Source organism: Macaca mulatta, chromosome 17 (assembly GCF_049350105.2).
Source record: "Macaca mulatta isolate MMU2019108-1 chromosome 17, T2T-MMU8v2.0, whole genome shotgun sequence".
NCBI classification, from domain to species: Eukaryota; Metazoa; Chordata; class Mammalia; order Primates; family Cercopithecidae; genus Macaca; species Macaca mulatta.
Genome location: NC_133422.1, coordinates 1,225,299 through 1,237,828, shown reverse-complemented (window position 1 = coordinate 1,237,828; position 12,530 = coordinate 1,225,299). Strand labels below are relative to the sequence as shown.

General features: G+C 40.6%; 2 protein-coding genes across 18 annotated transcripts in view; one reads left to right on the top strand and one right to left on the bottom strand.

Annotated features, from left to right (window-relative positions):
* EEF1AKMT1 (EEF1A lysine methyltransferase 1) overlaps nt 1-12,530 on the bottom strand; it is a 98,701-nt gene that overhangs the window by 11,458 nt on the left and 74,713 nt on the right. The window lies entirely within an intron of this gene.
* IFT88 (intraflagellar transport 88) overlaps nt 1-12,530 on the top strand; it is a 121,663-nt gene that overhangs the window by 103,262 nt on the left and 5,871 nt on the right. For all 17 annotated transcript variants that reach the window (XM_077973719.1, XM_077973718.1, XM_077973716.1 and 14 more), the window contains one exon: nt 1,065-1,131. In XM_077973719.1, the coding sequence (XP_077829845.1) occupies nt 1,065-1,131 (67 nt within the window). The remainder of the gene's footprint in view (nt 1-1,064; nt 1,132-12,530) is intronic.

Here is a 12,530-nt window from a genome sequence, read left to right as displayed (position 1 = left end):
TTTTAGGAGAGTATTTCATCTTACAGAAATGAGTTAAATTATTGAAAAGAATTTCTTTCTTCCCAGCAGACCACGGACAATAACTTTATCCATGACCTGATAATTTATAAATATTTGGGAATTTGTCAGGGTTAAGGAGTTAAATAATTTGTCCTTTGAATTAAATATGAAATTATGTTTATATTATTATGTTATTGAAGATCTAAATAAAATATCCACCTATATTAAGAAGTTTAATTCAATTATAAATATAAAAAGCCATCTATCTCTGTTCACTAATCATCCTATAGCTGTATAAATGAACCATTATACATATGAACATTTGATAGTGTGACTTGAGGCAGATTCAATGTTAATACAAAAATTCTAATACTTAGGCAAAACACAAAAGAACCATTAAATGTAAAAAGAAACCTAACAATGCCACAGTGTGGACATACTTCTTAGGCTTTGAAGGCAGGTCTATATCTAGGAAAGCAGACTCTTGGATAGATCTTAGGTATTTTGTGAGGTTTTAATCATACTTTTATTTTATAAATTGAATTTCAAAATTCAGCTTTTCTTTTTTTTTTTTTCCTCTCAAATAGTTCAGGTCCAACCATTGTATATGAGGACTAATGGCAGGAAATGGCCCTTTTGTAGATTCCCTTCCCCTCCTCACCCATCTCTCCCTTAAACTGAAGATCATGGTTAAGCCCTGGACATTCACATCCAGAAAATACTGTTTGGTTTTGAGTTGTTTGTCCAAGCCAAGGTTACGCTGCACTTTTGAATTAAAAGTGCTATCTGAGTTTTCTCAAGAGCCTTAGAGGGGAAGGCTTGAACCCTCCACTTACAAAACAACTCAGGCTTTTTTTTTTTTTTCCTACAGAATCAACTCTCAGGTGTGATGGGTTAGTCCCAAGGGTTATGTAGTAATGTTAATTTTAAAAGTCCTAAGGGTTATGTAGTAATGTTAATTTTAAAAGTCCTAAGGGTTATGTAGTAATGTTAATTTTAAAATCTATATTCAACTTTGAAGGAATATCACTTACTCTTTTAAAATTGTCTTCTCGTTGCTCTAGCGCATAAAGTCAGGCAGAGATGGCAGTGGGGGCTCCCGTGGCAAAAGAGAAGGAAGTGCTAGCGGTGGTAAGTGTTTTATCTTTCCCTGAAAAACTGGGTTTCCACATTTCTAGTATGTGGGCTTCTAGAAATATCTCACAATAATCTAAAGTATTCTTATGTGTCTGTCAGTTTGTTTTATACACAGTAAAACCTCACATTAATTAATTTGGTAAGCAGTCTGATATGTAAATAAGTATTTGTAAATGCTAGCAGATTTTCTTAAATAACCATGCTTGTTTTAGCTAATTGATTAATAAACAAGTTTTTCATTTATTAATCTGTCAGGTTGGACAGATTATCATAGATGGGCGTACTTAGGAGGTTTTGCTGTATTACGTTTTTAAAATTTCCATTTGAAGGAAGTGCCATGAGAAGTAGGATGGTCTTACAGAATGCTGGCAGCCCTCAATCTTGTAGTGTAGAATTAGTGACAAGCTAGGAATTGGGAGACATAGTATGAGTCCCACTCTTGATTGTGACAGTGTATATATGTCTTTGGACCAACCACATAAATGCTATAGGCTTTTGGTGATTTCTGAAGTTCTTTGCATCTCTAAAATTATTTTACTCCTTGTGACATCATTACATAAGACATTTTATTGAGTTTTCCATCCCTTCTTCCCATCAACAATCTACCTTCTTTCTCTACTTCAGGCAGGCAGTATAAGTTAAACTTAGTAGAAATTTGGTGATTTTAAAGAAGCTAATTTTAAAAATAAATGTCGAATTGGGGTGTATAAATATACCTACATTCTCTCCTATCCATACTCAGCACTCTCATGCATATATGACCCAGCTCTATGTAACTATCCAGCTGCATTCTGTCATATCTGTTTGTGATGTAGGAGTCAGGACAAAGACAAATGTAGCTCTCAATTAGGTAGGCCTTTCATCCATTCACAGTGTTTATTGGATGCATACTGTGTGCCACACACTGTGCTAAGAGCCAAGGACACGGGAACAATTAAGACGTGGTCCCCACGCTCAAAGAAGTTAGAATCTAGTTGGAAAGACACACAGCTTCTAATGGTGCTGTGGATGCTGCCACGGTAGAGAAATGTGCATGAGTTTTCAAATTTTCCTAGGGATAGAAGCTGCAGTTGGGACGAAGACTCGTTGAATTCAGAGCTGTGCTTTGAAATGCAAGGAGTCTTCGTCCCAACTGCAGTCAAATTCAATTTATAACTTAGTAGGCAGTTATAGGCATAAGTGGCATCGGGTTCTAGCCAGGCCACTTGATTCCCCAAGAATCAGTCCAGCGTCTCCAGCTAAACCTCATGGTGCTTGCCTGTTTACCTTCAGGAGCCATTACCCAGAGCTGGAGAAATCAGTAAAAGCAGCATTGAGCCCAAGTCTCAAGAGTAGCATAGGCAGTCTGTCACATCAAAGAGTAGCCACTTCCACTTCTTTAGCCACCGCGGTCCTGGTGGATACTCCTGTCTCCTTGCTCTTCCCTAGCCCCAGATATCTCACACACTCCACTTTAATGGATCCGTGTGACTATCTGGAGTTGGATTTAGTCAGAGAGATCTGGCCCAGCAGTTCTTAAACCAGTGACCGCCATAAGCCCACAGCTCCTTACCCAAAACCCCTGGGACCAGATGTGTTGTGAAATTCAGAACCTTTTGGAGTTTGGAAAGCAAGATGATGTATTAGCCATGTATCACATACTACCCAAGGAGAGCACCTCAGACATACTAATTCAGTGAAGCATGAATATTCACACTGAGGATAAATAAAGACTATAAATAGCCTCAAATCAAGTCACGTTCTATACCCAAGAAGTTTATATATTGCCACCTGAAAAGTTGGCTTTCAGAGCTCTTTGGAATTTGGAATTGTAGATGAGGGATCATGGATGTGTACCAAAAATGTTCTTAACAGCCAAGAAGTCCACAGACTAGGCATTGTGCAGCAGTCAAAAGCAACTCTAGACAGCTCCCCAGACTAGCACCGTGCTGCTTGTTCATCCTTGCTCTTAGGAAGCGGGAAGTACATGACATGAGCTCTCTTGGAAATAACTGTCCCTTTAAGGAATAATTGTCTTGAGTAACCCCTAAGGAAGTATTAAGTATTAAAATTCTAGGGCCACATTCACCATCCCCTAAGGATTCTGCATTTCTCTCTGAAAATCTGAAGTTCAGAATAACCAACCAGTTCCTTCTAAACATCAACAAACTTATGTTAAGTTCTCTCAGCCTTCCCTGGTAATTCATAAGTTTATAAAATCTCTCCCCTTAACTTAAGCCTTAGTTTCCCAGATGTCATCACTTTGAAAATCTGCCTCAGACACATCAGGACCTTCTAATGAGATGTGATAGCACGCCCGAAAAACTGCTGAATGGTGTGGTGCTTCCCTAGAGCCCAGGGGACAGTGTCCAGGGTCCCACCCCCGAGAAAGTAACCCCAGGAAGACTGACAGCTGCCTCTCGGAAACAGATTGATCACTGTGCCTCAGGCCACCACAGGGCCAGATCCTCTGACATGGAGAATTGCCCAGCCTCCCTGGTGACCTTTCCCATAGCCTTCTTTCAGTCATGCAGGCATCAGAGCACAGAGAGGCCTTTACCCGGCCAGGGACCTCCTCCACGGTCAGGAAAGAAGGGACTGACAATGAAGAGAGGTAGGACCATCCCAGATCTGATAACCTGTGTGCAGGAAAAGAGGGGCCTCCCTGTTGAAGAGTCCCCTTCTGGTCCTGGCCTCCCGCTGCTGCTTTTTCTTTTTCCATCCATTGTCCTTTTCTTCTTGTCCGTTTCAGTCCAACACAAATAGTCAGCTCTAGTGCACAGATAAGCTTTATTCTCACATGAGGGGCTTCCGGCGTGCAAACTGTGCTCTCATAATTTTACAAGCAGGATTGCATGAAATTTAAAGCACTCATCCGTCCCTTTCTAGGGTGCTTTCCCCCATCATTTGCCTTTTCGTTCCTTATTTTCTGACATCTTGAGTTATACATCATCCCAGACTTTTTCATTTCATCCTGGAGCCCAGTGTGAATGTTGCTTTCTGTGGCTGAGCTGGTTCTACCCTGACGCTTTTGCAGGAATCGTGTTTCCTGTCCCGCTTCTCCAGTTCTCAGCACAGGCCACACTCCAAGGCTGGCCCTGGCTGTGAAGTCGGAATGAACCCAGGCTATGAGGCTTCTCTCCCTTTCTCCTTCCTTTTTATTTCAAAGTCTTGATAGTTAACAGTATTTATATTCTCTGCAGATAAACTGATGAGGGAGTAACTATATTCTGCCTGTTGTCGTGGTTGAATTTTGTTAAAGGTCGAGAAATTGACAGAACACATCTGCTGCTTACGTGTAGCTGTCCTCAAGACACAAGAATTCCTTCTTGGGTGGCATTTTCTTTTTTTTATTATTATTATACTTTTAAGTTCTAGGGTACATGTGCACAACATGCAGGTTCGTTACATATGTATACATGTGCCATGTTGGTGTGGTGTGCTGCACCCATTAACTCATCATTTACATTGGGTATATCTCCTAATGCTATCCCTCCCCCTCCCCCACCCCATGACAGGCCTGGATGTGTGATGTTCCCCTTCCTGTGTCCAAGTGATCTCATTGTTCAATTCCCACCTATGAGTGAGAACATGCGGTGTTTGGTTTTCTGTCCTTGCAATAGTTTGCTGAGAATGATGTTTTCCAGCTTCATCCATGTCCCTACAAAGGACATGAACTCATCCTTTTTTATGGCTGCATAGTATTCCATGGTGTATATGTGCCACATTTTCTTAATCCAGTCTGTCACTGATGGACATTTGGGTTGATTCCAAGTCTTTGCTATTGTAAATAATGCCGCAATAAACATACATGTGTATGTGTCTTTATAGCAGCATGATTTATAATCCTTTGGGTATATACCTGGTAATGGAATGGCTGGGTCAAATGGTATTTCTAGTTCTAGATCCTTGAGGAATCGCCACACTGTCTTCCACAATGATTGAACTAGTTTACAGTCCCACCAACAGTGTAAAAGTGTTCCTGTTTCTCCACATCCTCTCCAGCACCTGTTGTTTCCTGACTTTTTAATGATTGTAGATGGCATTTTCTATTTTTGCATGATAGTGACATTTTATGATGTATTTTGAGTATGGTGTTATTAAGCTTTTATTTTTAAAGTGCTTTTTGGTTTACTCTGTGTGATTTTTAATGGCTTGCTGCATTTTTAGTTTGATTTTTATGTCTTGGATATAAACTTTTCCAATGAAAATCTTACCAATTTTAGACTGAAAATAATTTTATAATGAAAATCAGGATAAGACTCAGTGAACAGAAATTCACTTCATGGTACCTTTTATAAAGTACGTTGTAAACATATTTTATTTAAAAAACTGAAGTTATATTTTAATATTCTAGTCCAAGGTTGAACGTGGCTAATTAACACCTTTCCACAGTTTTGCTGGGCCTTGATGGTGTCACAAGCCGAGAATGAACAAGTCGTGCTCAGTGCCCACCAGGGAGGACGAGACGAGGAGCGTACGCTCTGAGGAGGTGCATAGGCCTAAGTGTAGAGGACAGACCGACACAACTCAGCCAATTAGAGGAGGAATTGCTGGCATCTATGCAGTGAGGGAGTCTTGAGAGACTGAGGGGCGGCTGCTGTCATTTCTCTAAGGAACATGCCTGTCAGCCTCAGTCCCAACTTGCATGTCTCTTCACCCCATAAATCTAGACCATAGTTTTGCAGGATACCCAAGTATCCAGCCCACTTTGTACACGGTATGTGCCACAAAGGAATCTACATGAATAATAAGTATTAGAAGATAGTGAACAGCACCAGAGCACCAGAGTGGTCTCAGTGTTACAGTTCCAGAGGAAGTTTGCCTCTGCCAGTACACCCAGCTGGTGTAATTTGCCAGTGTGTCCCCTGTGTTCTGATACAGTAATTCTTAGTAATTTGGGGTGTGCAGACTTTTTCTCTAAAGGACCAGATAGTAAATAGTTTAGGCTTGCAGGCCAAGTCTCATTTGCCGAGAATATTCCACTGTGCTGTTGTGTATTGAAAGCAGCTGTACATAGTGTATAAGTGAATAAATGTGATAGTGTTCTCTAAAACTTAATTATTGGCACTGAAGTTAGAATGTTATATAAGTTTTATATGTCACAAAATGTTATTTGCTTTTCTTCCTAACCATTTTCTTTTTTTTCTTTTTTTTATTATACTTTATGTTCTAGGGTACATGTGCACAACGTGCAGGTTTGTTACATATGTATACATGTGCCATGTTGGTGTGCTGCACCCATTAACTCGTCATTTACATTAGGTATATCTCCTAATGCTATCCCTCCCCCGACCCCACAACAGGCCCCAGTGTGTGATGTTCCGCTTCCTGTGTCCAAGTGTTCTCATTGTTCAATTCCCATCTATGAGTGAGAACATGCGGTGTTTGGTTTTCTGTTCTTGGCGATAGTTTGCTGAGAATGATGGTTTCCTGCTGTATCCATGTCCCTACAAAGGACATGAACTCATCCTTTTTTATGGCTGCATAGTATTCCATGGTATATATGTGCCACATTTTCTTAATCCAGTCTGTCATTGATGGACATTTGGGTTGGTTCTAAGTCTTTGCTATTGTGAATAGTGCCTCAGTAAACATACGTGTGCATGTGTCTTTATAGCAGCATGACTTATAATCCTTTGGGTATGTTAATGGGATTGCTAGGTCATATGGTATTTCTAGTTCTAGATCCTTGAGGAATCACCACACTGTCTTCCACAGTGGTTGAACTAGTTTACAGTCCCACCAACAGTGTAAAAGTGCCTAACCATTTCAAAATGTACAAATCATGAGCTTGCTGGATAGACAAAAACAAGGTGGGCCAGATTTGGCCTACACACTGTAGTTTGCTAATCCCTGCTCTAAGCCAAAATCTCCATGAATATTTTTGGTAATGACAGGTGGGGCATGGGAATTATCCTTTTGATCAAAGCACTGCTTGAAGCCATTTCATCCTGGTATACAACTTGAACAGGAAGCGTCTGTATCAGTGAACTTCTTCTCTTAAAACCACCTTAGTTGTTTACAACTCACCACCTCACTATGTCAACACACGTCACAGAGCATACGATGAGATTTCGTGTCTTCAGCAGAACATGCTCCTTTCCTCTCGCCTGTAGCCTGTTGCCCTAAGTTTTCGGTCCTTGTCATTAATCCCCATTCCTGGCATTCATTCAACATCCATGGACCCCCTTCCTGAACTCACCACATCTTATGTGAACAAGTTACTTAAATCTCTTTGTCACCGTTTCCTCATCAGTCAAATGAGAGTGAAAACATGACCTTCCTGATAGGGTTGCTGAGAGGAGGAAATGGGCTCGTGTGGAAAGCTCTTAGAGAAACTCCTGATAAGGGCAAGCACGTGCAAGGGTGAGCATGGCTACTGTGACTCCCGTCTGACAAAGGGAGTGTATGGACGGGGCCTGGAATACCAGTGTCCACTGCTCTGCCAGCACCCATGTTCTCACCACTGCCAGTGTGTGACCTCTAAGTGTGAGAGCCTCAGTTTCTCCCTAACACGAGAGGGTCATGTTTATCCATGCAGTGTAACCAAGTGTACCCCTGTCTCACTGTTAAGTCTAATTTATTTTTTAAACAAAAATACTAGTGCTTATAAATAAAAATAAATGTTGGTTCTTGAAGTTACCAATTTGGAAAGCTGAATATTTACTCCAGTAATGTTAATCAAAACATTCGTGAAATTCCTTTTTTGTAATTGCCTTCAGAGGCAAGTTACAAAAAGCACAGGAAATTTAATCCAAAACTTCTACAAAATATATATGCACATACATACATATATGCGCATACACACATATGTATGCATGCATATATCCTATCTGTAAAATATATACACATGTATTTTATATATACATATGTGTGCACATACATACAAACGCACATTTTATGAGTTCTTTTTTACCCTCTTTCCCTTCCTACCTTTCTGCTGTTTTATCAACAGATAAGCATTTCTCACGTTTTCTATCCATAATAAGTACTCAGTAAATACCAACATTCTTCCAGCTTCACCTCTCATATCCTCTTTATATGCTAGGTGTTAAGTATTTAAGTTGCCACATACAACAAATACATAATGTTACCTCCTTTGCTTACATCTTCACTGAGTCCCTCCACAGTCTCCCTCTCCTCACTTGAGTATTGCCTGTACAGTAGCTATCAGGGTTCATTTTTACAATTTTAGTATATTCCTGTTAGGTTTTGTTGGGTAATCATGTAATTGGATCAATAGAAGTAGGGGATGAGGGGTGAAATCAAACAATTGCAGCTGTAACAATGTAAGAATGAGCTGAAATTCTCAGAGTAAGGCTAGGTCCAGTCTATGGTCCTTGTAAAATTATCTGAGCATTATGTCCTCTGAGCTGCCGAGGTCGTTACTTTCTTGGACTGTGGGTTGGGAGAGCACTCTGGACCCCTAGCCGTGGTGTAGTGCCTCTCCGCTTTGGAAAGGGACGGGAGCAAAGCAAGACCAGCTTCCTGGTAATAAGAGGATAGGCCATTTCCAAGTCAGAGTACAGAGCACCCAAGTACATTGGACAGTAAAGTCCTGCTAAAGGTCCCAAAGGGATTGTCTGATGCTCTTCAGTATTTCTAGATAGAAACAAACATTTCCTCATACTTAAGGAGTGAAAATAGATCTTAATTATTGCATCTTAATGGAGGCTAAATTGAATATCATCTTCTTAAAAGTGGAAGAGACAGATAAAAAACTTTTACAAAGTGTCTAATGGATAATGAAGTCAATTTATAGCTCACCAAAAGAGAGTTATTTAAGAGATTTGAAAAAGTTAGAACCACTATATTCATAACACATTCAAGGAAATGGGCAGAATTTTTTAGGAAGTTTCATTTTAGATAGTACTTTCAAAAAATAAGAAACTAATAGGGGCAATTGATAGACTTCCTAGCTTAAGGGAAGGGGAATGTTGAAAAATGATTACATATGTATTGATTAATTGGGCCTTAAAGACTACAGAGGGCCGTTAGATTTTTCAACTAAGATAGTGTTGTTAGCCCTAAAGAAAGCAGTCTCAGTGCTCTGTTACAGGCAAAAGTCAGACTCTAATGATTTAAGAAGTGAATGAGTTGCAGGGAGGTAGAGAAGAGGATATAAACTATTCTCTCACACATGGTGGTAAAATATACAGCCTCACCAATAAGTAAAACAATGCAAACTTGCCAAGACCAGCTCGGTCATGGAGACCCTAACCCAGCAGCACTGGAGGAATTAAAGACTCAGACACAGAAATAGAGTTCAGAGTGGGGTCAGGGGGCTGACAGCCTTCAGAGCTGAGAGCCACAAACAGAGTCTGACCCACATATTATTGACGGTAAGCCAGTGCTAAGCATTGCTTCTATAGGTTATAGATTAGCTAAAAGCATTCCTTATAGGAAACACAGCATTTTTAGCAAGGAGCAGAGAAACAGGCCCTGGCTGATTATCTGCAGCAAAAACATGTTAAAGCACAGGCCGCTCCTGCTATTGTTTGTGGTTTGAGCAGTTTTCTGCTCAGGGGCGGGGGCCAGGTTTTCCTTGCCCTGCTCCAGTAAACCAACACCTTCTAGCAGTGTGTGTGACAGTCATCACGAGCATGCCACATTGCTGCAGAAATCCTGTTTATGGCCAGTTTCTTTCAGGCCTGTTTATGACAGGCTTAGGGCTTGCGACCAGCACAAACTAACCTATAAAATTAGCAATGAATTCTTTAAAAGGTAATTCCCAAAGAGCAAGGATGAGATGAGCACTCTTTGTTAACTAAATTCTGCTGGGGAGAGTTCTAAGTGGCACACCCTGCTGGGAATGTTTGGAAATATTCATCAAGCCCTTTAAAATGCCCATACGCAGCCGGGTGCGGTGGCTCATGCCTGTAATCCCAACACTGTGGGAGGCCAAGGCAGGCAGATCACTTAAAGTCAGGAGTTCGAGACCAGCCTAACCAACATGGTGAGACCCTGTCTCTACTAAAAATACAAAAATTAGCCAGGTGTGGTGGCGCACACTTGTAGTTCCAGCTACTCAGGAGGCTGAAGCAGGCGAATCATTTGAACCTGGGAGGTGGAGGTCGCAGTGAGCAGAGATTGTGCCACTGCACTCCAGCCTGGGAGACAGAACAAGACTCCACCTCAAAAAATAAATAAATTAATTAAAATGCCCATACCCTTTGATAGGAACTTACTTTAAATAATTATGTACATACATATTGATCACATTATTTACAGTAGAAACATTGGGAATAAACTAAATGTTCAGCTGGAAATAATTCCCAGTTGAAGTATGTTCTCCACAGTTGTGTCACCCTGCAGCAGTTATTCCAGGCCCCTTCTTCCCACTGCGGTGATATCCCACATCGAGCTTCCTTGGCTCATCTTTAAGGGGGATGCTGTTGCCGTTGGGAGCTCCATAGACTTGGATCACTTAACATAACAGCTTCGAGAGATGATATATCTTCCGAGAGACAATCTTATTTGCAGCTGGAGTGCAGTGACTAATAATAATCACACAATGTAATTTCCTTTTTACTTTTCTCTAAACAAAATAATGTTCATACAGAAATCAATAAAATAAGAAAAATGCAGGAAAGGCAAGTACTTTTATTGCATCTTTAAAACGTGTTATAGGTATGACATCATGGAAATTATTTATAGTGAATGCTGAAGGTAAAAGTCACCCACAGACTGTAAAGTTCCTGAAGGCAGCGGCCGCGTCTCCTTTTGCCTCTGCTGAGTGTGAACAGCATAAGGTACTGAGCAGGAGCACAGTTAACACTCATCGGAATTTAAAATAGCATCGGTGGTGTTAAAGATAAAGAAATTGATACATTTTTTCTTATTTTCACTACTTATATAAATGTAGTATGTACTCAGTTTCACAAAATCATTGAATTTAAATATGATAAAAATCTGCCATAACCTGTTTAGAAAATTAGCAAAAATGAAGGGCATTGCTTTTCATTTTCTCTGTATTTTTTCTATCTTAAGTTTATTACTGCTATAAATTATTTTCATGCTCATAACCATATTCTTTCTAAATGAGTAAAGACTGCCTTTCCTTGGAAACAATTCATTTTTATTTGGAGAGAAATTTTCACCAAAGTTTATGTAGTTAGCCCCTTAACCTTACTTAATTTATTCTGTGAATACAGCCTTTTATAAGACTCACTTTCTTGAACTCCTGGCCTCAAATTCTCCTCCTGCCTCAGCCTCCTGAGTAGCTGAGATTACAGGCTCAGGCCACCACACCCGGCTTAAAAGTCACTTTCTTACAAAAAACAAACAAACAAAAAACCTTCATATTTTAAAACTACATCACTCTAAAATGTTACAAATAGGTCGTCTTCTTCGTATGCATTGCCTTGTAAAGACATTGGTCAGGTCAGGACGTAGAAGGCCACCAAGTAGAAATGTGTTACGATGTTTTTGCAGACTTGCTTAATAAGGCAGGGAGGGGTCAGGTTGTTCTGGGCCAGCAGAAGGGTGTAAAATACAGGGTGGTGAAGAGAGATTGTGAGTTTCCTTTAAATGCTTAACTGTCATTATTAAGACAGCCACATTTCGTGGGGCGAGCCAAACTGCTGAGCTGGGAATAGCATATGCTTGGAATCTGAATATGAATGAGGCCCAGGTGCCACACTTTACACGGATCCTTTGCTAAAGAGGCACTATTTGTCTAACAGGCAAGGCCCAGGCCGGCAGGCAAGAAGGCTGGGTTTTGGTGCTGATCTTGTCACTAACTGTGCACTCTTGAACAAGTCACTTCACTTCACTATCCTAAGCCTGTTTTCTCATCTGAAAAATAAAGGGGTTAGACTTAGCCTTTTAAATGACATTTTTGTGTGTTTCTACTGACTGTAAAATTATTACAGACATCTATGTCTGATGGTAAGATAGTCTAAATATTTAGGAAAACTCCAAGTATAGCTCTCCTAAAAGTGGTATGTTGAATGTTAAAGAAAAGAAGGAGGAGGAGGAAAAAAGAAAATAAAATGAAAAAAACCTTTAAAAATGCATGACCGAGTTGGAAGGAAAGAAGGAAATTCTTTGGAGGCAAAAAGGTCTAGAAAGTTTAAATCCAAAAGAGTAAGAAGTGCAGGAACTGGCATTTGCTTAGCTAATCCCTCATGATTGAGAGCCTCAGATTATAGACACTCATGGGGACCAAGAGATAGGGCCTGGGGCCTCAAAAAGGCCAGAGCAGAGGTCAGATCAAAGAATCCCTGTCACAAAGCTAGGACTTCTCACTGGCAACACTTTCAGTAGGTCGAGTAGAAAAGAGGCCACCCGGGCCGGGCGTGGTGGCTCACGCCTGTAATCCCAGCACTTCGGGAGGCCGAGGCCGGCGGATCATCTGTGGTCAGGAGTTTGAGACCAGCCTGGCTAACATGGTGAAACCCCGTTTCTAC